The 23584-nt window shown below is 37.9% G+C and overlaps 1 protein-coding gene across 2 annotated transcripts in view; it reads right to left on the bottom strand.

Moving 5' to 3' along the window:
- LOC126188839 (laminin subunit gamma-1) overlaps positions 1 to 23584 on the bottom strand; it is a 1176568-nt gene that overhangs the window by 34122 nt on the left and 1118862 nt on the right. For both annotated transcript variants that reach the window (XM_049930455.1, XM_049930456.1), the window contains 11 exons: positions 16210 to 16435; positions 15807 to 16066; positions 14381 to 14550; positions 12467 to 12599; positions 12100 to 12324; positions 11756 to 11941; positions 9791 to 9988; positions 2745 to 2941; positions 2295 to 2510; positions 1942 to 2212; positions 185 to 363 (listed from right to left, as the gene is read on the bottom strand). In XM_049930455.1, the coding sequence (XP_049786412.1) occupies positions 185 to 363; positions 1942 to 2212; positions 2295 to 2510; positions 2745 to 2941; positions 9791 to 9988; positions 11756 to 11941; positions 12100 to 12324; positions 12467 to 12599; positions 14381 to 14550; positions 15807 to 16066; positions 16210 to 16435 (2261 nt within the window). The remainder of the gene's footprint in view (positions 1 to 184; positions 364 to 1941; positions 2213 to 2294; positions 2511 to 2744; positions 2942 to 9790; positions 9989 to 11755; positions 11942 to 12099; positions 12325 to 12466; positions 12600 to 14380; positions 14551 to 15806; positions 16067 to 16209; positions 16436 to 23584) is intronic.

The following is a 23584-nucleotide window of genomic DNA, read 5'->3' as shown; positions in this document are numbered from 1 at the left end:
TCACAGCAAAACATAAAATAAATATTATCATGGATCATTAATGCTGCATTTCAGTTTTTAACCACACTTTATGCTTCTTGAATTTTACAAGAGAGTGAAATAGTAAGAATTTTTACATATCAGAACTGTAATTATAATTTTAAAAAACTGATCTCAGAGAAGTATCAAGTTCTCTGAAGTTTACCTTAAGAGTCTGTAAAGCTGCTTCAATAATTGTTTCTGCTTCTGTAACATGCTCTTCACCTTGCCTGGTAGCAAGCTCAGCTTTCCTTGTACCACTGTCAATCTGTTTAGTTATGTTACCAACAGCTTCAAGTCGCTTTATCAGATCATCAAGACGTTCAGATAAACTCCTGCCACCACCTAAAAAATGTCAATTTCACAGCAAAAACATTTCCTAAAAAGAAATAAATAAACAAGAAAAAATTCAACAAAATGGACATCACTGCAATTTATAAATGCAGTGAGAACAGAGAACTCTCCTGTGATATTGTGATCTTGTATATGCAAGTCTAATAAGTTAAAAACAAAAACTTATTTACTGACTAAAAAAGAGTTTTCATAACATTTTATTTTTCTTGTTTACTTTTACTCTGATACATATAGCAAAACAGTGTGGCTTCAGTTGTCTGAGACTGCAGTCATGTGTGTGTGAGTGGTGTTTGTGTGAGTGTGTATGTATATGTCTGTCGTCTAATTTTGACAAAGGCTTCACAGGCCGAAAGCTATATTTGTGACAATTTTTTTGTTGTGACTATCTGCGACTCAGCATCTCTGATATATGGTGTGTAGCAACTTTCCTCTTCATAATATTGTTACATTCCATCCTGGATTTTCCACTGTTTGACATATAACAAAAGACAACTTCTGGCGGCATGCTTCAACATAAACACCTGCAATATTGCAGTGCATGCATGCTTAAAGCAACAAGCACTGCGGTAACTAGTTATGAAATAAATGAAATGTATTCACAGTTGTGAATACGGACAATCTTCAGCTGCATAATGCTAATGGCTTGCTGGAATGGTAACACCAGTTCCTGTCAGATCACCGAAGATAAGCGCTATCTGGCTTGGCTAAAACTTGGAGGGCACTGTCCAGGTATGCTAAGAGCTGTTGGCAAGCAGGGTGCAATCAGCCCTTGTGAGCCCAATTGAGGAGTTGCTTGATTGACAAGTAGTGGCATGAGTCATGAAAAGTGATGATGGCCAGGAGAGTGGTGTGCTGACAACATGCCCCTTCGTATCCGCACCTGGTGACGACTAAGGGCTGAGGATGTCACAGCAGCCAGTTGGTACCGTTGGATCTTCAAGGCCTGTTCAGATTGTGTTTGTTTGTTTGTTTCAGCTGTATATCAAAATGATGACATTGAAAATTTGTGCCAGAATGGGACTCGAACCTGGATTTCCCACTTATCACCAGCATTCGTCTTATCATTTGGCTATCCATGCACAACTCATGGCCAGACCCAAACTATTATATGTTATCAACCATGCATCTACATCATGTACTTATACATCTATTATGTACATTCACATAAACATGAGATATTTTTCTTGAAAGTCGCTTGCCCACTGTCAATGGACAAATATGATATTGCAGTGCCTCTGTTACTTGGAATCACGATGCATGCAGGTCCAAAGCAACAGGCACTGCGGTGACTGCAGCCATTATGGAATACATAAAATTCATTTGCAGTTGCGAATATGGACAACTTTCAGCTGCATAATGAAATGACACTGAAAATTTGTGCTCAACCTGGACTCAAACATGGATTTCTCACTTTTGGATCAAGATCTCATAGAATTTAAAACCTGAGCAGAGAGTTTGTATGGATGTATTTTCATTTAAAATGAAATTTATTGACTACATAGTTTTTAACATTAACCATATGAAGAAGTTTGTAGGGTATTATATGAATGAAAAGCAGAAAATACTTACCACCAACAGCCTGTTTTGCTCTAGTCCACAAATGACCAACAGCCTCTTCAACTTCTTTCAGTCTTCTTTCAAAGTTATCATCACTTATTACTGTAGGATTACTAGCAATATCATCTAGAACCTTTTTTAATTTATAGAGTTTTGCCCTGTGGACATTTGCAGCATCCTGGACAAGATTGTAACATGCTGGACAATCAATGCAGCCACGCTGACGATCATACTTGTTTTCTTTGCAACGATCACATCTTCGGCCTTCAACATTTTCATAACACTGTAATAAAAAAAAACAAAATTACAATATCAGATTAATATACACTTTGTTTTTCAGACCCAAATGAGACAAAGTTTCTTACCGGGCACTGACCCCAAGGACTACATGTTAAATTCACAGATCCTATAGGATCACAGTCACATTCCTTGCATCCATCAATGGAAAAACCATAGTGGTAGAGTTCACATACATCACATCGAAGACCTGTTATACCAGGTTGACAATGACATTGGCCCGTTTGTAGATCACATGTGTGGTTCAGAGAACCAACAGGATCACAACTGCAAGCCTGGCAGCCCTGTAAATAAATTAAAGCTGTAGTAATTTAAGAGGTATACATTATAATTTAATCTAATAATCTGCCCTCAAAAATAAAATATTACTAATATTCATTAACTTCCAGTCAAGAAATTGTGTGGAAAAATATAAAGACATTTTTCATTGTTGGTCAGAATATGATGCAGTGGCACCATACACACTGCAGAACTGCTGACTAGATTTTAAACTTCCGGTGTATCATACAGTTACTTACTTCACCACTTATTATGTTGTAATAGCCTTCCTCACAGTGATCACAGTTCTTGCCATAAATATGTGGTTTACACTGACATTGCCCACTTATCTGATCACATACTGGAGGACCAAAACCTGTTTCTACAGTTCCTGGAGGGTAACACTGACATGGTTTACAATCTCCTTTTGGTAAAGCTAAAGCATCTCCAAAATAACCTGTAAGAAATAAATGAAGTAATAAAATTTGTATAACACCACTGTAAAGTGCAAACATTAAAATTTATTCTCACTGGTTATGTAACACTTATCAAGGCATGGATCTGTTTATTGTGTTACAGGAATTTAACTTTAAGCCCTCTTTTTCACAGCCTCTGATTCTGCATATGTGTGTAGGCTTGTACTGATGAGCTAGAAGTGAATAAACAAATTGAAAGTTGCAGAAAACAGTCTTTTGCACAGATCGAGGATATGGTTTGACCAGTTTAGTTTGCTATCAATATGTAAGCCCTGGTATTTGAGGCATCTGCTGGTCACCTAGCTTTCCTCCTATTTCTTCATCTTTAGTGGTTGCATGAAATTGAATAAAGTTTGTTTTACTGTAATTATGATAAAGACCATTTATGTTAAACTATTTCACAACATCCCTACAAACCTTCTTAGCTGACACCTCAAATTTGTGTATTGAATTATCAGTATGTACCACAGTGTGATCAGCAAAGATGGTGAATTTACAATCTGATTTGATCCATTATAAATGGTTTTTGAAAGCCTGCGGCTGTGAAAACAATAGCTTTCTTTATAAATAAATCTTCTGCTACCAGTCATGATTTTCTTTATTTACTTTTTGCACAATGCGTTCCGAGAAATGATTCCCATTTTCAAGGGCGTTTTTTGTGTGTATTAAGACATTTCTATTGATGTTGTCAATATGTGAGAGTCTGCTTCATTTCGTAGATTTTTACTGTTTTATATATAAGGAACACGCAATTTTTTGTTGGTTATCATTTCTTTTGGTGAAGTTAGTGGCAAAATTTAGAATTTGTACTTACAGTTTTCTAATGGTCCATTTGTGCAGAGTCTCACAAACACTAAACATCACACACAACTTATTGTACACTTTAAACATCGAAAATATCTTATATAAACAATATATATTTTCAATGCTTAAAGTGTACAATAAGTAGTGTGTGATGTTTAGTGTGTGTGAGACTCTGCACAAATGGACCATTAGAAAACTGTAAGTACAAATTCTTCTAAATTTCGCCACTAACTTCACCAAAAGAATTGATAACCAACTAAAAAATTGCATGGTTCTACATCTACACCCATCTACATCCATACTCCACTAGCCACCTGACGGTGTGTGGCGGAAGGTACCTTGAGTACCTCTCATGTATTGCAGTAAAAATCAACGAAATGAAGCAGACTCTCACATATTGATAACATTAATAGATATGGCTTAACATGGCTTAATGCACACAAAAACACACTTGAAAATGGGAATCATTTCCCGAAATACATCATGTGAAAAGTAAATAAAGAAAATGGTGACTGGTAGCAGAAGAATTTACAGTATTCTGTAGAAAGAGGTAGATCATTAATAAAAAGGAATAAAAAGTAGTGGACCTAGAACTGAGCTCTAAGGCACTCCGCACATGGTGGTATCCCATTCTGATGAAGCTGAATGCACCTTCTTGACTATCAAATACAACCTTCTGCTTTACTTTAGAAAGGAACAAGTTAAGCCACTTCCATGCTGCACCATTTATACCTAGGTATGTAGCTTGGGGTTAAGGTATTTGATGACTGAAGCAGTCCAACACTTTTGTTAGGTCTCAAAATATTCCAACCATCTTCAAAATAATAATAATAATTATTATTACTATTATTATTATTATTATTATTTACGGACTCCAAAACATTGGCAGCAAATGCATGTATTACATCTTCTGTTGATAACCTTTTCTGAAATCCAAACTGACTTTTCCTGATGATATTTTGGTCACTATGTTGCTAACAATCCTGAAATGCATTAGTTTCTCTAAACCTTTGGAAACGCTTGTGAGTAGTGAGACTGGCTGTCTACTTTATCTTTCTTCTTATACAGTGGTTTTGCAGCTGCAGGAACCATTCCGTGCTTATGTGACATGTAAAAATTAGAGGAAGGGATTTAATTACATGGTTGCAGTGCTATTTTAATAATTTACTAAGATGGTGTCAACTCCAGTAGAGCTTTTACTTTTCAGAGACTTAATGATTCTTTCAATTTCCTGTATAGAGACTGTTCTTACCTAGATCTGTTGTACTGTGCTAAGTACTTTGGCTTCCAGATAATTCATGACTCCGTTTCTAGAGCCGCATGATCCTATTTGTTCTGTTATTGTTAAAAACATTTATTGAATATATCAGCAACTGTTTTTGAATCACTAAGAAGATTATCCTCATCTTTATTTGGATATTTTCCCTACAGAATGTATTTTTTCCTGTTTTACAAAATTTTAAACAGTTTAGACTTTATTGTCCGAGTTATTGATTTCTGCTCTGATGAACATATACCTCAAAGCTGGTATGGTCTAGTTAAGAATTCTACTGTATAGTTTGTAATGCTTAATCTTATTGTGATCATTTGATCTCTTGGCCACTACATACAGCACCTTTCTTTGCCCTACGTGTATTTCTTTAGAAAATATTTTTTCGAATAGACCTGTAATCTCTTCAATAAATTTATTAAATTTGGAGTTAATGTCAACAGAAGCATATAAACAAGACCAGTTAAGGTTGCAACCAAAAATTCCTGGTAGATTAAAAGTGTCATCAGGACTCGAACCTGGACCTTTGACTTGTTAAGTTTCAAATCAGCACACTCTGCTGTAGGGTGACTATTCATTCTGGAAACAATCCATCAGGCTTTGACTTAACTCATGTCCCTGTAATGTCGTCTACCCTCCCAGGAGTGCTAGTCCAGCAAGACATGCAGGAGAACGGGTGTGAAGTTTGGAAGATAGGAGATGAGGTACAGATCAAAGTAAAGTTTTGAGGAAGTTCATGAGTCATGCTTGGATAGCTCAGTCAATAGAACAATTGCCTGCATATGGCAAAGGTCCCAGCATCAAGTAATCTGCTGGTACACAGTTTTAATCTATCAGGAAGTTTCAAATCAGCACACAGTTCACTGCAAAGTGAAATTCATTCTTGAAGCTGCAACTGATGAGTAAAGTTTTCCATAGTGTGTCTTTTTATAATCATCAGTTTTGAAACTTAAATTATTATACGTATCCTTATCTACAAATACACTGATCAGCCAGAACATAATGACCTGCTATTGACATAAACCTGTCCAGGCAATAGCAGTGTCACCTGGTGATAAATGGCTGTTAGTCCAACACACGTAGGGTGCATGTAGCATCAGTGAGTGTGCTGTCCGTGTGTGGAATGGAGAAGGCGTGCAGTCTATCTGAGTTTGACCAAGGGCAGATTGTTATGGCCTGGAGGCTCACAAGAGCTTTTTGAAAACTGCATAACTTGTTGGGTGTTTGAGAAGTACTGTGGTGAGTGTCTTCAACCCATGGAGAGACCAAGGTGAAACCAAGTGCCAACGTCATGGGGTTGGGTCACCGCCGCTCATTACAGATGTTGGTTGTTGTAGGCTGGTCGAACTGGCAAAACAGGACAGGTGGTGAACAGTTGTGGAACTAACATCAGACTTTAATGCTGGGCAGAGTAAAAGTTTGTCTGAACAACACACAGTGCACCAAACACTCCTAATGATGGGCCTCCACAGGCGATGACCCATGCATGTGATAAGGTTAACACCATGACATCAGCAACTACAACTGAAATGGGCACGGGGCATGTGACCACCATCAGCACTGGACATTGACGCAGTGACAGAGCATCGCAGTGGCACAGCATTGCATGGCCTGATAAATCCTGATACCTTTTTCATTGTGCCGATGGGAGGGCATGAATCCATCATCTGCCAGTGAAACAGCTCTTTGACACCTGTACTGTGGGACAGAGACAAGTTGCCACCAGCTCTATTACGCTCTGGGGAATATTCACGTGGGGATTGATGGGTCCAGTGGAACTTATGCAAGGCACCATGATGTCCAAGGAGTTTCATACACTGGTTGCAGAATACATACACCCCTTCATGACGATCATGTTTTCAACAAGATAACACACCATGTCACAAGGCCAGGAATGTGATGGAGTGGTTCAAGGAGCACTGTGGCAAGTTCTAATCAGTTGATGTGTTGCCTCCCAACTCACCAAATCTGAACCTGATTGAACACATCTAGGATGCTGTTGAACGTAGCGTCAGAGCTCATTGCACTCCTCTCCGGAATTTACAGGAATTAGATGATACGTATGTGCAGATGAGGTACCAACTCCCTCCAGTGACCTGCCAAGGCCTCATTGCTTCCATACCGTGACATGTCGCCGCCGTTATCCGTACCAAAGATGAACTTGCCGGCTATTAGGTAGGTGTTCACAACATTCTAGCTGATTAGTGTATGTTGTGTATTAAAGTATTGTTACACCAGTTGCAGAGTCTAATACATAAGGGCACATTAGATGGTCATGACCCATTCTGTTTCTGGTACCTGTTAAAAAGTTCAGAATAAAGTCACTCATTACAATAAATTAATTTGTTTTCTAGACAGACCTGACAAGAGTGAGTCAATGTGTCTCAGAAAAAACATTCAAATTTCCAGCAAGTGCCCAGTAAATTGACAGCATAATATCTGTTGCTCTAACTGCTGTTACCTTGATGCACAATATTTGCTTAAATCTAGAGATTTATATACAACATTATGTCTCACAAATATTGCCACTCCATCTTTTCTTATGTTAGATCTACAGTGATTCTTTGGCCATGTTATATTTTTGTAGAATAGAGACAAAGTTTGGTTCTTTTCGCCCCTGCACTGGTGTGAGATTTTTTTGGTACAAGAGTAATTTAACTCCATACACAAGTTTGTAGCTCTGCTTGTGGCACTGGAGGCTCATACTGAATACATAAGAGACATGTTCCACATGTTCTGCACTGCCTTTCACTCATGTGACTCACCACAAAAAAAATGTTGAGATCTTTTTTGTTGCATGTAGGATAAGTTACAGCTTCTGTTGCACATGGTAATGTTTTAGTTGCTGGTTCTGATATTGATGGCACTGCTTTTTTTTATTGTAGTGCTATTAATAGTGCTGATGATTTTGCTCTCAAACATGGAATTACACGGTTCCCCTTCTCTCTGTTTGTAGTGATTTCATTTACCTTTTTTGGTGTAAAGTGCTTCCCTTCATAATTCAGCTGGTTCCATGCCTGGTGTGCAAGCATCTGTCCAGTTTGCCTGGATCTAGGACACTGAATTTTCCAAACAGAGGATGTATTTGTTTTATTTTAATGTTGGTTTTCTGTATTGATTTGGTTACATACACATTACAAAGTCATATCTATCAAATTATGTTGATTATTACTCTCTAGGAAATTCTTTAGTTCTGCTTGGCAGTTACTTACCCCCTTTTGTGCAACATCATTTCCACAAACTATACACAACACATAATCTTTTTTGTTAACATTTTGTCATGCAGATTGACATCAGTAACATTTTTTGTTTTTGTCCCTGGCTTAACAACACCTTCTGCATAGCATTTAGGCCTACTGTGTTCCTTGAAAAGTCTTTCCACATTTTTACCAAGGCTCTCTATAAAAAGGAGCTACAGAAATAGCCTCCTGAGAAGCTAAAGCCAATATCACAGAACAATCTCTGTTTCAAGGATTCACTTTTGCTTTGTGTATGAATAAGATGCATAAGCTGCATGTCCAGTACCTCCAGTCACTAACATCAATAAGTGACTTTTGGTGTCAACATTTCTCACAGCCCTACAGGAAGTGCTACAGGGAGTGCACAGTGTCACCGACCTCTTTGCTGCAGAAATATCTGAAGATGCAACAAGAATTAAACCTGAGTCAAGCATAGGAACCACAGTACTGCAAACCCAATGAGTGGGATGGTGCTGTTGTTAAGGCATTGGATTTGTAGTCATAACAAGCTGCGTTCCAATCTCAGTACAGATTACAGAAAATTTTTTACTGTTTTCTCAAATCGCTTCAAGCAAACACCAAGAAGTTTCTTGTCAAGCATACAGTGAATGTCTACACCAAATGTTCCATAACCAATCCAGTTTTCCGTCTCTGTTATCGTTACTACCAACATGAGAAGAAAGACAACAGTAAGAATTACTTGGCTTCAAGTTATATCACTATAAACTCCAAACAACAATTTGACACTATGTTGTAATTCATAAGTTTTAAATGAAAGAAAAAAAGGGACATGAATTGTACTACCTAACTGTAATCAAATATTGAGAAGTTCACCTACATCAGTAATAAAAATAATTCTGATATTACATGGCTTTTGGCAGTTTTGTACACATTTCCTTTCTTTCTTTCGAGTAAGTGAGACAGCAACTCTGATTCTAAAATCCTTAGGTGTAGTGTGATTCTTTCCAAGCACCTTCAAAATTATTACTGTATTAGTCTAACTAACGGAATGAATTTTTAACATTTATGACCTAAAAAAATTTACGGAAACTAAGTGGCTGACTGGTTGCTTTAGGCAGACACTGATTTTCAATGGAAAACAAAAAGCACTCTACAAATGGAAGCAAAATCTGTGGGATGATGTAAATGTGAAACAGTAGATACTGTACTGTGGACTAATCAGTGAGTAGTGTAAAGAGGAATATTCCGCTATATGTCATCCTGACTCATTTAAAAATCAATAATACTTCTCATTTTACATTACATCAGGTATGCTGTAACTATTCAAGAAAACGCACTCAGCAAAATTTAATTAACGTGAGACATCTGTGTAGAGAACACCACACTCTCTGTTGGACTGATTGAACATACTTTTGAAAAACATACTACTCAATAAATTTGTTCACTGTGTTCTAATTACATTAATTTTAATTATTTTAAGAAGATTATGACACTTTCCAATAATTTCATTCGAAATATTGTATTTGAAAGTTCAGAACTTAAAGTTACTTTATTACCTGGAATGCAAGAGTCACATTCTGGTCCTCCTGTATTATAAATGCATTTCAGACATTCTCCAGTTGTGCGGTTACAGTTTCCAACAGCATTAGGGTCAACATTATCATTGCATTTGCATGGTTGACACAGTTTAACACTGCCAAACTTTCCAGTTGGATCTCCAAAGTACCCATCACTGCACAGGTCACATCTGGGACCTGTTAGGTATGCAAACAAAGCTGTATTATCTTCTACTTATTTATCACTAAACAATGGAAAATACAAGCTGGAATAATGATAATATTATGAAAATGACAGATTGCTACTCACCATACAGCAAACATGCTGAGTCTCAGATAGGAACAACAAAAAGATTGTCAAACAAGTAAGGTTTTGGCTGAAAAGGTCTTCATCCGAATTAGACAACACACACACACACACACACACACACACACACACACACACACACACACACACACACAAATGCAACTCGCACACACATGATCACAGTCTCTGACTACCAAGACTTTGGTCACGTGTGTGCAAGTTTGGGTGAGAGAGAGAGAGAGAGAGAGAGAGAGAGAGAGAGAGAGAGAGAGAGAGACAGTGTGTGTGTGTGTGTGTGTGTGTGTGTGTGTGTGTGTCCCATTCAGATGAAGACCTGCTTGGCTGAAAGCTTACCTGCTTCAGTCTCTTTGTTGCACCTATCACTCAAGATCTCTCTACTATATGGTGAGTAGTAATCTCTGTCTTTGAATTACCTTGTAACTGTTAAAAAGGGGAAATGATTAAAATGCTTCATGCACGCTGTAATTCAACAAAAATACCACCAAATGATTTCTGTGTGTAATCATCCCCAGGGAATGGAGGAGTGTGCAGAACCAGAAAATTTCTAAATTCGAAATCAGAAATTTACTTAATTGTAATTTCCATAGTTTCTTCAACTGAATTAATTTACTTATATAAACATCATTAAATATGATACTTTTCTGACACGTAAACTGGAGTGATGAACTAGTTATATAATTCAGGAGTGTTGAATAACAATCTGTAGCTATTCTCCCCAAGCCAATTATTGGAATGTGATGGATGGTACTTTGTCTATCACTATCGTTTTCCTCCCACCCTTTCCCATTACTGAATGATGCCCAGGAAGAAATATTGTTAGTAATTCTTCGTAGGAGGTTGAATACTTTTTGCAATTTTACCATAATGGCCATTTTACAAAATGTGCTTATGCAGCGGGAAGAAATATGAAGTCTGACTTTTCTTTCAACGGAAGCTCTTGAAATGTTAACAGTGAATGTCAATCAAGAAAATGCCTCTCTTGCATATCTGCCACTGGAGCTGGATGAGCATCTCCATGATGCATTTATATTGCCTACACAAACTTGTTATGAAACATGTTCCTCTCATATCTGATGAGCAGTATTCAAGAATGAGTTGAACAATGGTATTGATAGCTATCTCTTCAGGGGTGAATTACATCTCTTTAAAAATTCTCTGCCCACATATGCCAAGCGCCAACTCATCTGCAGGTCTTCCTGCAATTTTACTATAAATTCCTGGCACTGTGACTTCCCAGAACACAAATGTATCATCAGTGAATTCTGCTGTTGAGCAATTATAGTTGACTTTTTTATAACAGACATAAGCATACACTGATTAAGAGTGACTGCAAATTTCATTTAACTACTGCTAAGCCTTTTCTTATCTGCTGATACTGTTTTTTTTGTTTTTGTTTTAGACATTTTTGAGGTAAAGAAGTATCCCTAATTTAGTTTAGTGTAATGGTCCTCTATAGATTAAGTATTTCTGGCATAAATTATGGCTACTAGCACTCAATGTGTAAAATTATGTGGAATGTCTTAACACCGCTCATAGTTGAGTTCTAGTATATTCATGATACAAGTATCCTCTAATTTCTTTTCCTCTTTCCATCATATTATATGCAGCCAGCTTTCTTATTTGAATAAAGTTCTTACCTCCATATCCTTTTGGACACTCAAGACAAATGATAGTTTCATCTTGCAGCTGTATACATGGTCCCTGCTTAGGGCAAGGGCATGGTTTGCAATCATAAGCAGTTCCCTGCAGAGCATTTCCATAATATCCTCGTGCACAGCGGTCACAGTTGTCCCCAGCTGTGTTATGTTGACAGATGCATCGACCTAAAAGGGACAGAAATGAACAGTATGGGGGAAAGATCCATGGATAAACACATTGCTAGGCTTGGAGAAACAAATTTTACACCAGTAAGAATATAATGACATATTTCTGGCCATGAAGTAACTGGTTGCTGCTTCAATTTCTTCAGATTTCAACTTACCTGTTTCAGCATCACATATGTCTGCATGGCCATTGCAGTTACATGGGACACAAGGTGCAAAAGGTCCACCATTGGCCGGCTCATGGCGAAATCCTGGTTCACAGGATTCACAGAACTGACCAACATAGCCAGCAAGGCACCTACAACTTTCAATCCATCTGGCAGGTTCACCTGCTGCCCCACGATGAGCTGTTTCTAATCTGACATCATCAAGGAATCCAACACCTAAATGAGGAAAGCAGGTATACACAAAATCACCATCAGTTAATACTGTGCAGTTAATTACAGTTCCTATGAGCAACCTATTGAAAAGCACATGATACAAATGGCACAGCATACATGATAAGATAAGGTACCATAATTATACCTTCTGGAGTATATGTTCCCCTAATATATATTGCCGTAAGATTTGCAAGAACACTTATGAAATCTCTGGATGAAAGTCTTGGCTGCCATCCGTACTGGGGATGTTCATGCAGGCGGAATTTATACTCCTGGGCCTATGACCAGAAAGGAAACACAATCAGTTTTCAAATGATACATGAGAGAAAAAATATATCTATGTTACAACCATCAAACATAATTGCATAAAAAGTTCTTGATTTACTTGTCGCGTCAAATTTGGATAAAATCCCGAGCTTTCCGCGAGTACCTCCATCACCTTCATCAGGGGTAAAACTGACAGTCGTGGACCAGTGAGGCTTCCTCTTTTATAAGCAGTGGATGGCTTCTCATTGGCTGACGATGATGACGGAGGTAGTCGTTGAAAGCTCGGGATTTTATCCAAATTTGATATGGCAAGTAAACCGAGAACTTGTTGTGCAAGGACTCTGTCGCAAAAGACTTTGTAGTCATCAAACGTAATTATTTTATTTATTTTTAGTGACTTTCCAAGTATTTATGTGACTGATATTTTATACACACATATGAATTAATAGGGAACAAACAAGGACGTAGCTAAAAAAAACCACATGTGCACATGTGGTGACAGTATACTGTAGAGACAGCTACCAGCAGAATACTTCAGAAGTGGCAGAGTTAATGAACAGATCCATATAGCAGAGAAGTGCTCCAGAGATCAGTTCACAGTATGAGTATTAAATTAGTGACTCCTTTTCATATATCGTACTTTACAGAAAGGTATCCTTGTTTCGGTTCAATCTCATTTCCAAGATAAGGAATGCCACTTGCTTTTCTTTTTCATTGCTGCTAACAACACTAGAAGTCTTATGATGAGATATCCTCAAATACTGTTTTCATATTCTCCATTACATAGCAAAAAGTACTCCTCATTATAACCGTGTTCTGTGAATATGAAGGAGATATGGGTTCTAGTTGTTCTTATTTTAGAACCTGAGCTCTTATTCCTTGCACAATCCTTCGCTTTCTAAAGTATCTGCAAATAGAAAACAAAATCAACTGTTTGCACCTTAGGTATCCACACTTACATCGACAAAGCACAATTGCTGCACAACGAGTTGCTCAGAAGATACTGACCCCCTCTCGGAGGCACACACAACATGGCAGGTAGAGGCCTTAACTATGACACATGTTCAGTATATAAGGACTAGCAATAGTTGTACAGGATCATTTTGGGTCATCAAGCAGATAGTGATGTCACCTAAACTGATTGAGAAAATCTACTGTTGCCTGTGGATTGGATATGTATCAGATTACTACATCGGAGAACTTTGCTGTTGTGTACAACAACATGGCTTTGAATCTCTTTGATGTTATGGTTAACTATCTTGTTTTGTTCAGTTTCAGCGGTAATGGACTCTGACTCAGCATGGATAGGTTGTAACCTATTTTATTAATATACTGTGACCGTTGAATAAAATAGTTCTTTTGTCAGTTTTAGTTTTGAGTACTTCTGTTTCTCCATTTAAATTCAAACCTTCTGTATGAATTCCTAGACTATGATCTCGTGATAATTTTCCTAATTTTTTATTTGTTGTCATTGGTTTTATGCTTTACAGCAACCCTCAAGATATACTTTGCAGGAAGATTCTACAGCTCTATTTTCATCTCCACATCCCATTTCTTTTTAACTACATGCTACTGAAATGTGTGTACAAAGAATTACTGGCAAGAAAATTTGTAAAAGGAAGGAAAAAAACAGTCTGTCATTTAGAAGAAGCATGTTTCTCTGCCACAAATAAGGTCGAATAGATTGAGAAGAATGGAATGAATGATACCACATATATCACACAAGAGAAAAGTATTAATTGAGGTTACTCAAGGTTCTCTGCTTGAAAAAAATATAAAAAAATGCTCTTACCTCTACAGATGGCAAAGGATTTCTCTGGCCAAAAATTGCTTGGGTGATTGTCAACCCTGCACCTTCTATCACTACATCTTCAACAGTGGCTCCTGGACCACTCTCTCCAATTCTAAGGTTGAATGACAGTAGCTGATTGTAACTGGCACGTTGGTCTCCAAGAAACCTGTCTGAAGACAGTAAAATTTATTATCTATGCGCATGGTATTGTTTTTTTATTAAATTGTATTCCTTAATTTCTTACTCAGCACCTTTAGCATGTAGTTAAAGGATGTGGCCTCTCACTCAGTACTGCTTAAGTTTTTAAGAATGTAGTCTATATATTATTATAACAATTTAAATTTGAAGGTAAAGTTAAAGAGCATGGGAACAGTCAATTTTACTTAGAATTTGTGATGAAAGAGAATATAATGTAACTCCAGCCAAAAAATTTGTAATATTTGCCTTCTCTAATATCACAACCAAAACAGTATGTAACCTTCAGAATGAGGTTGCTGCAGAGTTTGGAAAATGAGAGATGTATCGGTACATTTGTAACTTTTATCCAAAATATGGTGTGTTTTTGTGTGATTGCGGTTCAGTCTGTATCTTATTTAAATATTTGAAATAAAACTGTTAATCAACACGGAGAATGGTTTTCATACTACGGCCTAGGTGGAGACCTGTTGAAGAGAAAATATTATGCTGATACAGGAATTTGTGAAGCTACCTAGAGTGGACCAACAAGTTTATATGCAAAAGCTACACATGTAACAGAACATGTAGCAATTATGTGTCCACAACTGCTTCAGGGGGAAAAAAATCTGGACTACATTAATGTTACAAAAATCAGTGCTGAGATATGATTATCTCTCATGATAAGCATAATTACTGAAACAGTTGTTTCTATGGAAAGATGTAACAACTTTTTAAAAGCTGGTGGATTGTATACACTAACAGACTCTAGAATGAACCATTGTGCCCTCAGAATTACTCTCCTCATGAAGCTGTGAATGTGGATTATAAATAATAAATTGGAAGCAGGAAACACCACAGAACATCATAAAAATGCTGATATGAAAAGACATTTTAGTATACATGAGTATAATGCTTCAGAAATTCTTGTCTTTCAAAAATAAGTCTTTAAATTTGAAGCTGAGGCAAAACGTTAGTTATACAACACTATATGTTTATTGTACTATTATTCATATGATGATTGGTGCATATTATCTCAAATAAGAGACATCAGGATGGAAGAATTAGAAAGATTTTACACTGATATCCATATTTTTAGAGTGAGATGAAATATAAAGAATGAGCAGCTCCAATGATCAATGAAATATACTAATGCTTTTGCTGCTAAATGCTCAAAAAATGTTCAAAAATTACAACTCATTTAATCATAAAGACTAAGTTCAAAATAGCCAAATCAAAGCTCGTTCTGTACCTGGTGCCACAAAATATACTGGATCTCGACCAGGAGCATTTACACCAATGGATTGTGTAATACTGTGATAGAGAAGCTTTACAGGATTGCCACTGTAATCTTGTGCAGACCACCTTTCATTGTTTCGTGCAAACATACTCTCAATAGTAACTTTTGAATATCCAGGAGCTGATTCACACTGCGATGAATGGCCGTAGCAGAAGCAAGGTGTGCAACCAAATTCATTTTCAATGTCCAGGTTGAAATACCCAGGTTTGCACCTAAGTAAGAGAATAAATAACACAATTTTAACCAGGGTAGAAAACAGAAGTTAAGGCAGAACTCGTGATTAAAATAAGATCAACTGGCTGTTTTAACAAACATTTAATGCTAGATAAAGAAGAGAAACAAAATAATTGCATACCCCCCACAGCGCTTTCCTTCAACATTCTCTTTACACTGGCATGCACCAGTATAAGGATTGCAGTTGGGTTCATTTCCATAACTGCCAGCAGCATTGCACCCACATGATCTGCAGCCAAGGCTGGTGAAATCATAGTAATTAACATCACAGTGGTCACACTTATCACCAGTAACACCTGGCTTGCACTGGCAACGACCCTCACGATTACATTGTAAGCTCCTTGAACCTGTAAAAAAAATAATTGATGAATAATAAAATTCGTTAAAAACACTTAACTTTCAATACATAGACTCAGATAACTGGTTGTACCCAAATATAAAAAATCAATATATGTTTTTAAAATGTTTTGTTTCATACATTATTGCCTGTTCTTTCACAATGGCTGAATTTCCTAGTGTGGCCAAAGAAGTACTGCAGATTTGATCTATATCTACAACTACATTCATACTCTACAGACCACAGTAAAATGCATTCCAAGTATACTTCCCATTGTAGCCCTTTCCATTTGTGAACGGAGCGTGGGTAGAATCACTGCTGAAATGCCTCTGTGTCTACTGCTATTAGTCTAATTTTGTCTTTGCAATCCTTGAAGGGGCAACATATGGAGCTGTGGCACATACCTTGCTTCCTAATTTAATACTGTTTCCTGAAATTTTGTAAGTATACTTTTGCTGGGTAGTGTTTATCTCCAAGTATCTCTCCCATGAGTCAAACTCAGCCTTAGCCTCAAGTTTGGTTACGAAAGGAGGGGGGGGGGGGGGGGGGGGGTAACACCTCATTAAAAAACCTAATCTGCAGTGGCACTGAAAGCAGAGTGGAGACCATCAGAACAGTGGAACTGGAGGATGAAGCAACCCTGTGTTTTTGGCCCAACAGCGAAATGGAAAGATGAGGAGCCCTCTTATCACCATTCTCAGTAGTCGTGGAGATGGATGAGGCTATGCCAGAGAGACTTGGTGTTTAGGTGCAACTCAATGGCATTCCAAGTCTGCAGCAGTCCTTTGCAGTCACAGTACTGGACCCTACACGTCTTCTTTCACTTTAGCTGCAGAGTATAGTTCCAAGACTATAGTGTGACTGTCACTTCCTTACCAGTTGAAACCCATCTTAAACAAAATCATGCTTGTGGAACTTTTTCCCTGATGTCACACCTTCACTGTGAAGACTACATTGCTGACTGATCATCAGCTAACTCCAACTGATGTCAGCAAAAGAATTATGTCCCTCCAAACCCCACTCTCTGGAGGCAAATTTATGAGTCTCATATCTGTCTGGATGATTATGTAGGCAATAAAGACCAGTCTTACTACCTGCTGTGCACAGCCATCATCCAAGTACCACCTAAAGTCAAGCACTTACTATTCGGTGACTTCAGTGCTAGAATTGGTAGAGTTCATCAATTATAGTGCAATGTGATGGGAAACAAGGACTTGGCACCTGCAATGCCAATGGTCTATGTGCTGAACATGAACTCTTTTTTACAAACAGTCAGTTCTACCTCCCTAATTGCTGCAAGACCACTTGCATACATCCCCTCTCAAAGCCCTGGCACATCCTTGGTTATATTATCATCAGGCAATGTGATAAAATGGATGTCCTTGTCACCAAGATGGCAAGAAATGTCGAAGACTGCTGGACAGATCATAAGCTTCTATTTTGCCAGTTGAGGATCTCAATTTGTCGCAAACCAGAAGGACACATCCACAACCTGCCATATGTAAATTCGACATTTCCAAATTTCAAATTAAATCCATTGCTACACATTACAGAAATGTGACCTCAAATAAGATGGCTAGCATCCAGTCAGCAGTAAGAGTGTAAATCAGGAGTGGGTTACACCTCAGAAGGTTATTACTGAGTTGAGTGAGGAAACAATTGGTTTTACGAAGAAGGAAAGACAAGACTGGTTTGATGAAAATAAAGAAGAAATGTGTGTCAACTGAGAAAACAATTGATTTTGCGAAAAAAAAAAGACAAGACTGGTTTGATGAAAATAATGAAGAAGTCTAATCAACTCCAAATGGGAAGCCAAGCTATCCTTTCTCCAAGCTCCATATTCCAATATGAAAAAATCACATTTCATGGAACTTACAGACAATTGCATGCACCAACTAAGGAAATTAACAATAGCTACCGGCAACAAAAAGCTGAAAAACTGCAAAGACTAGTTGATACCTGTGATCTGCAAAATTTCCATGCAGGCACAAAGAAGATATAAGGTCCAATTCGATCTCCATCAGGGTAAAAGAATACTGCTGACAATTCCATCATTTTAACTGGCAATGAAAAAATTCAAAGTGTTTGAAGGAACATTACTCTGCAATTGTAAATTGTGCCTCCAATGTTGTTGTGGACTTTCTCTGTAGTGACTCTCAGCAGCCCCAACAACCATGAATGGCAGTTCCACATACAGAGACTTTAATAAAGCACTTAATCAACTAAGACCAAGAAATATCTGATGATTTGAAGAATGCTACCAAAATGGTTCAAATGGCTCTAAGCACTATGGGACTTAACATCTGAGGTCATCAGTCTCCTAGACTTAGAACTAATTAAAACTAACTAACCTAAGAACATCACACACATCCATGCCCGAGGCAGGATTCGAACCAGCGACCATAGCAGCAGCATGGTTCTGGACTGAAGCGCCTAGAGCCGCTCCGTCACAATGGCCGGCTAAGAATGCTACCACCATCACTATCTTCAAGAAAGGCAATCATTGTACATGTGGGAACTACCGTAGTATATCACTGTTATCAATTGCTGATAAAGTTCTCACAAGAATTCTATTAAATCAGCTCCAGATTATTCCAGAGAGGATTTACCTAAAAAATGTAACAAGAGGCACAAGAGATACGATTTTCTATGCTATCCAATTCAAGAAAAAAATGCAGAGAGCAACAGAAGCCTCTGTATTTAGTTCGCTATGATCTGGAAAAAGCCTTTGATCCAGTATGTAGATGTGCTGCGTGGAAAGCACTGAAACACTTTGGATATCCTGAAGACTATGTGGAACTGGTTCAAGCTTTTCATAATGGCATGTCCGGGCAGGTTCTTCACGGTAACTCTGCATAGGATTCGTTGCTAATATTCAGGATTTGAAACAAGGCTGTATGCTTGGTCCAACATTCTTTTAAGTTTCGTTTTGACGGGGGTCTCTTCAGATAGGCAAGACTTCGTTCACAAAGATGTACCCCAGGTTACCTGGTTGATGGAGCTGTGAGTCCACACATACACTATGTGATCAAAAGCATCCTGGCACCCCCAAAAACATACGTTTTTCATATTAGGTGCATTGTGCTGCCGCATACTGCCAGGTACTCCATATTAGCGACCTCAGTAATCATTAGACATCGTGAGACAGCAGAATGGGGCAGTCTGAGGAACTCACTGACTTCGAATTTGGTCAGGTGATTGGGTGTCACGTGTGTCATATATCTGTACACGAGATGCCCACATTCCTAAACATCCCTAGGTCCACTGTTTCCAATGTGACAGTGAAGTGGAAACGTGAAGGGACACGAACAACACAAAAGCGTACAGGCCGACCTCATCTGTTGACGGACAGAGACTGCCGACAGTTAAAGGATCGTAATATGTAATAGGCACTCTCTATCCAGACCATCACACAGGAATTCCAAACTACATCAGGATCCACTGCAAGTACTATGGCAGTTAGGCGAGAGGTGAGAAAACTTGGATTTCATCATCGAGCGGCTGCTCATACGCCACATATCACGCCAGTAAATGCCAAATGACGCCTCGATTGGTGTCAGAAGCGTAAAAATTGGACGTCTGAACAGTGGAAAAAGGTTGTGTGGAGTGAAGAATCACGGTACACAATGTGGCGATCCGATGGCAGGGTGGGGGATGGCGAATGCTCGGTGAACGTCATCTGCCAGCGTATGTAGTGGCAACAGTAGAATTCGGAGACGGCGATGTTATGGTGTGGTCGTGCTTTTCATAGGGGAGGGGGGGGCTTGCACCCCTTGTTGTTTTGTGCGGCACTATCACAGCACATGCCTACATTGATGTTTTAAGCACCTTCTTGTTTCCCACTGTTGAAGAGCAATTCGGGGATGGCGATTGCATCTTTCAACACGATCGAGCAGCTGTTCATAATGCACGGCCTGTGGCGGAGTAGTTACACGACAATAGCATCCCTGTAATGGACTGGCCTGCACAGAGTCCTGATCTGCATCCTATAGAACACCAAGAGATGTTTTGGAACGTCGACTTCGCGCCAGGCCTCACCGACCGACATCGATACCTCTCCTCGGTGCAGCACTCCGCTGCCATTCCCCAAGAAACCTTCCAGCATCTGATTGAACGTATGCCTGCGAGAGTGGAAGCTGTCACAAAGGATAAGGGTGGGCCAACACCAGATTGAATTCCAGCATTACCGATTGAGGGCGTCACGAACTTGTAAGTCATTTTCAGTCAGGTATCCGGTTGCTTTTGATCACTTAGTGTATGACTGCTTACCTAAAACAGGAATCACAACTTTCACCGACATTTTTCTTCGTCTAGCCTCGCAACAACCCCTTTCATAGTATATTTGAATCCAGTGCATCGTGGTTTCCCAGTGTATGCTTCGACTGTTTTCTTTCATTTGCCTGTCACACCACCGAAATTTTTGTAGCTACATTATTTAGAATATATGCCGCACTCAAAAATTACCAGTTATTCCAAATTTTGGTACAATTCAAAACACACGCTTCAGTTAACTTCCTTTTAGTACATCATGTGGACTAATATTATTACCTTTTTTTTAGCGTCATCCATTAGAAAAGTTTATAATTTCAGTCCAGCCGCAAACAATAATCAGAAAACCAGAATGTTGGGAGGGGTGGAGAAGGTGTATTATTTACTTCTTTGCCAACTACCACACGTTGCATTGATCATAATATATTCAAGCTGAAGCAAAAATTTCGTTTTCACACTAAAGCAAACACAACAGAAATCAAATTAGTCGATAAAATAAGGCGTGCTATGCGTGATGACAGCAAAAATGAACACAAGCCTACAAGATCATCAGAGTTAATTAAATGTTTCATAGATAATCTGAATAATTTAAACGATTCTTCTATTGAAATTATGTGGTATGAGTCGGGAGGATACGCACATATGGTCAGCGTTAACATCAATGAACAAATTACTTTTTTATTCCCACTCTTGCAGCTACGCTTCAGAATAAATTTTTTAAGTCTGCCAGATTTTAAATCGAAATTCGTCCATGGAATAGAAGCAGCTAACCAGGAAAAATTATTTTTGGTTAGATTAAAAACATGTTTACCACCTATCAGACGTTTTATGTTGTTATGCAAATGATTATAAATTATTGTTGCTGCATAGAGGACTCTTCTCTGAGCCACTGACAACTTTAACAATGGGTAATGACAGTGCTGCCAAATCAGCTTTTTTAAAAAGCTCTGGCTTCTTTTTCATGTCATTTAGCTGGCAAATGAGTGATTTAGCTGGGGTCTGAAAGCTTTTTTCATAATTATTTGACCTCTTTTCTAGCCCTTTGTTTAATATAGGAAAGCGTTAAATTCCGAACTGATGAAAGGAAAATTATCTGCATTCCACTAAGATTTCAAAACACCCTTTAATATCCGATAAAAATGTCTTACTAGACTGAATTAAAAAGCACAAATTAATGCTATGTTGTGTATGTGCATGCTGAGGAGCCTGGAAAGCACACTAAGACCAAAGAACTATGAAATATAAACGGTTGAAGTCGCTATAGGAGACGTTGTTGAAGCATAGTTGACATCAACAAAGTATCGCAACTTCACAATAATTAAGGAAGCTGTTCTAAGCGAAGCAGACTTTGATTTACGGAGGATGGATCAGAAGTCATTCGCATCACAGTTGAAATAAACCATGTGCCAGGGACTGAACGGAAGAGAGGAACAGCGAACTTAAGTTCAGTGCAGTATTTTGCTTTGTGTACGGAATAACCGGCTGTATTGTTGGCTACAAAAAGCCAATAAAATAATAATTAAAGTAAAGGAATAATGTACGTAATATTGCAGTGCAGATGATGTGAAGTTTGTCTTGTATGTACCTAGCAGAGATATTGTCTATATTTTTATTGTGAGAAAGGGAAGTTATTCGAAAGAAATTGGCATGAAGATGGTTGTTTAAACGCATTTCTGCGGCCCAATATCGAGGTATTAAATATGGGCTGATATTTTGTACGCAAATCGTACAAATAAAATCTTTAATCGTTATATCTGCATCCGAAGTACGGTACAAGTGCATCCAAAAATCATTTCTCTAACGAGGTGTACAAGGCACGCCACTAAATTTTTAGTCTCTTGTGTTTCCGGAAGCTTTACTTTTTTTGAATATCTATACATTGTCTCTCTAGCTATTAAAGCCATTAAGATGAAACGTTCTACATACATTTGAGATATGATACAAGTTTCTGTGGAACAGTTATTTCCTGAAGTTGTTTTAAACTGAATTACATACATGATGCGAATAAACCTAAGTAAATTATTTTTCGAGAACTTGATTTCAAAGTAAAAAAAATAATGCCAGTGTTGATTACAATTTGGCTTGTATGTGTATAAAATTATGTCAAATTGTTCTTCATACCGTTGGTGTTATGTAACAATATATATCTGTCCATTTTTGTGTAACCCCCTCCCACTTTAAATACATTACAAAGTATAATTATTGCACAAATAAAACTGCGCAATACACCTTTTTTTATTTCAGCTTTTTTTGTGGACGCATTTAGCTTATTTCGTTGAATGTTGGCAACAATGGGTAATAGAGGGCAATTTTTTCCCTCTAGTGTTGTGAATATATATATCACTGTTCTTCTGAAATTGTGATGGATTAATGACGAATTTCATAAAGGAATATATGTATTGTGGCGGTGCAGTTAAGGTGCTTAACTCCTTGAAGAGGTACATACATGACGAACGCAGCTGAACCCATATGTAATTCTTATTGCTCGCTTTCGTGCAATTAAAACTTTCTAAGTGATGCGTTACTTCATAAAATTATTCCATAAGGCATTATTGGGTGGAAATATGCAAAATATGTCAGGATGTTTATTCGTTTGTTTGCACGAATAACAATTATACGAAGAGCAAAAGTAGCAGAATTTGTTTTAAGAACTCAGTAATGTGCTTCTTCCAGTTGAAGTTTTCATCAATATGTACACCATAAAAATTAAAGCATTCTACTCCCGTTCGTGTGTTACATAAATCTTTCATATGACTCTGCTTGTTGTACAAAACTGAATAGAGTGTTTTTCCTCAAACTTTAGCGAGAGTCCATTTTCAGAGGGCCACTTAATAATTCTTTGAAAAACATTATTAACAATCTTTTGCTTCGTCTCTATAATGGGATTTAT

Source organism: Schistocerca cancellata, chromosome 5 (assembly GCF_023864275.1).
Source record: "Schistocerca cancellata isolate TAMUIC-IGC-003103 chromosome 5, iqSchCanc2.1, whole genome shotgun sequence".
In the NCBI taxonomy this organism is placed as follows: domain Eukaryota; kingdom Metazoa; phylum Arthropoda; class Insecta; order Orthoptera; family Acrididae; genus Schistocerca; species Schistocerca cancellata.
This window is presented reverse-complemented; position numbering and strand designations above follow the sequence as displayed.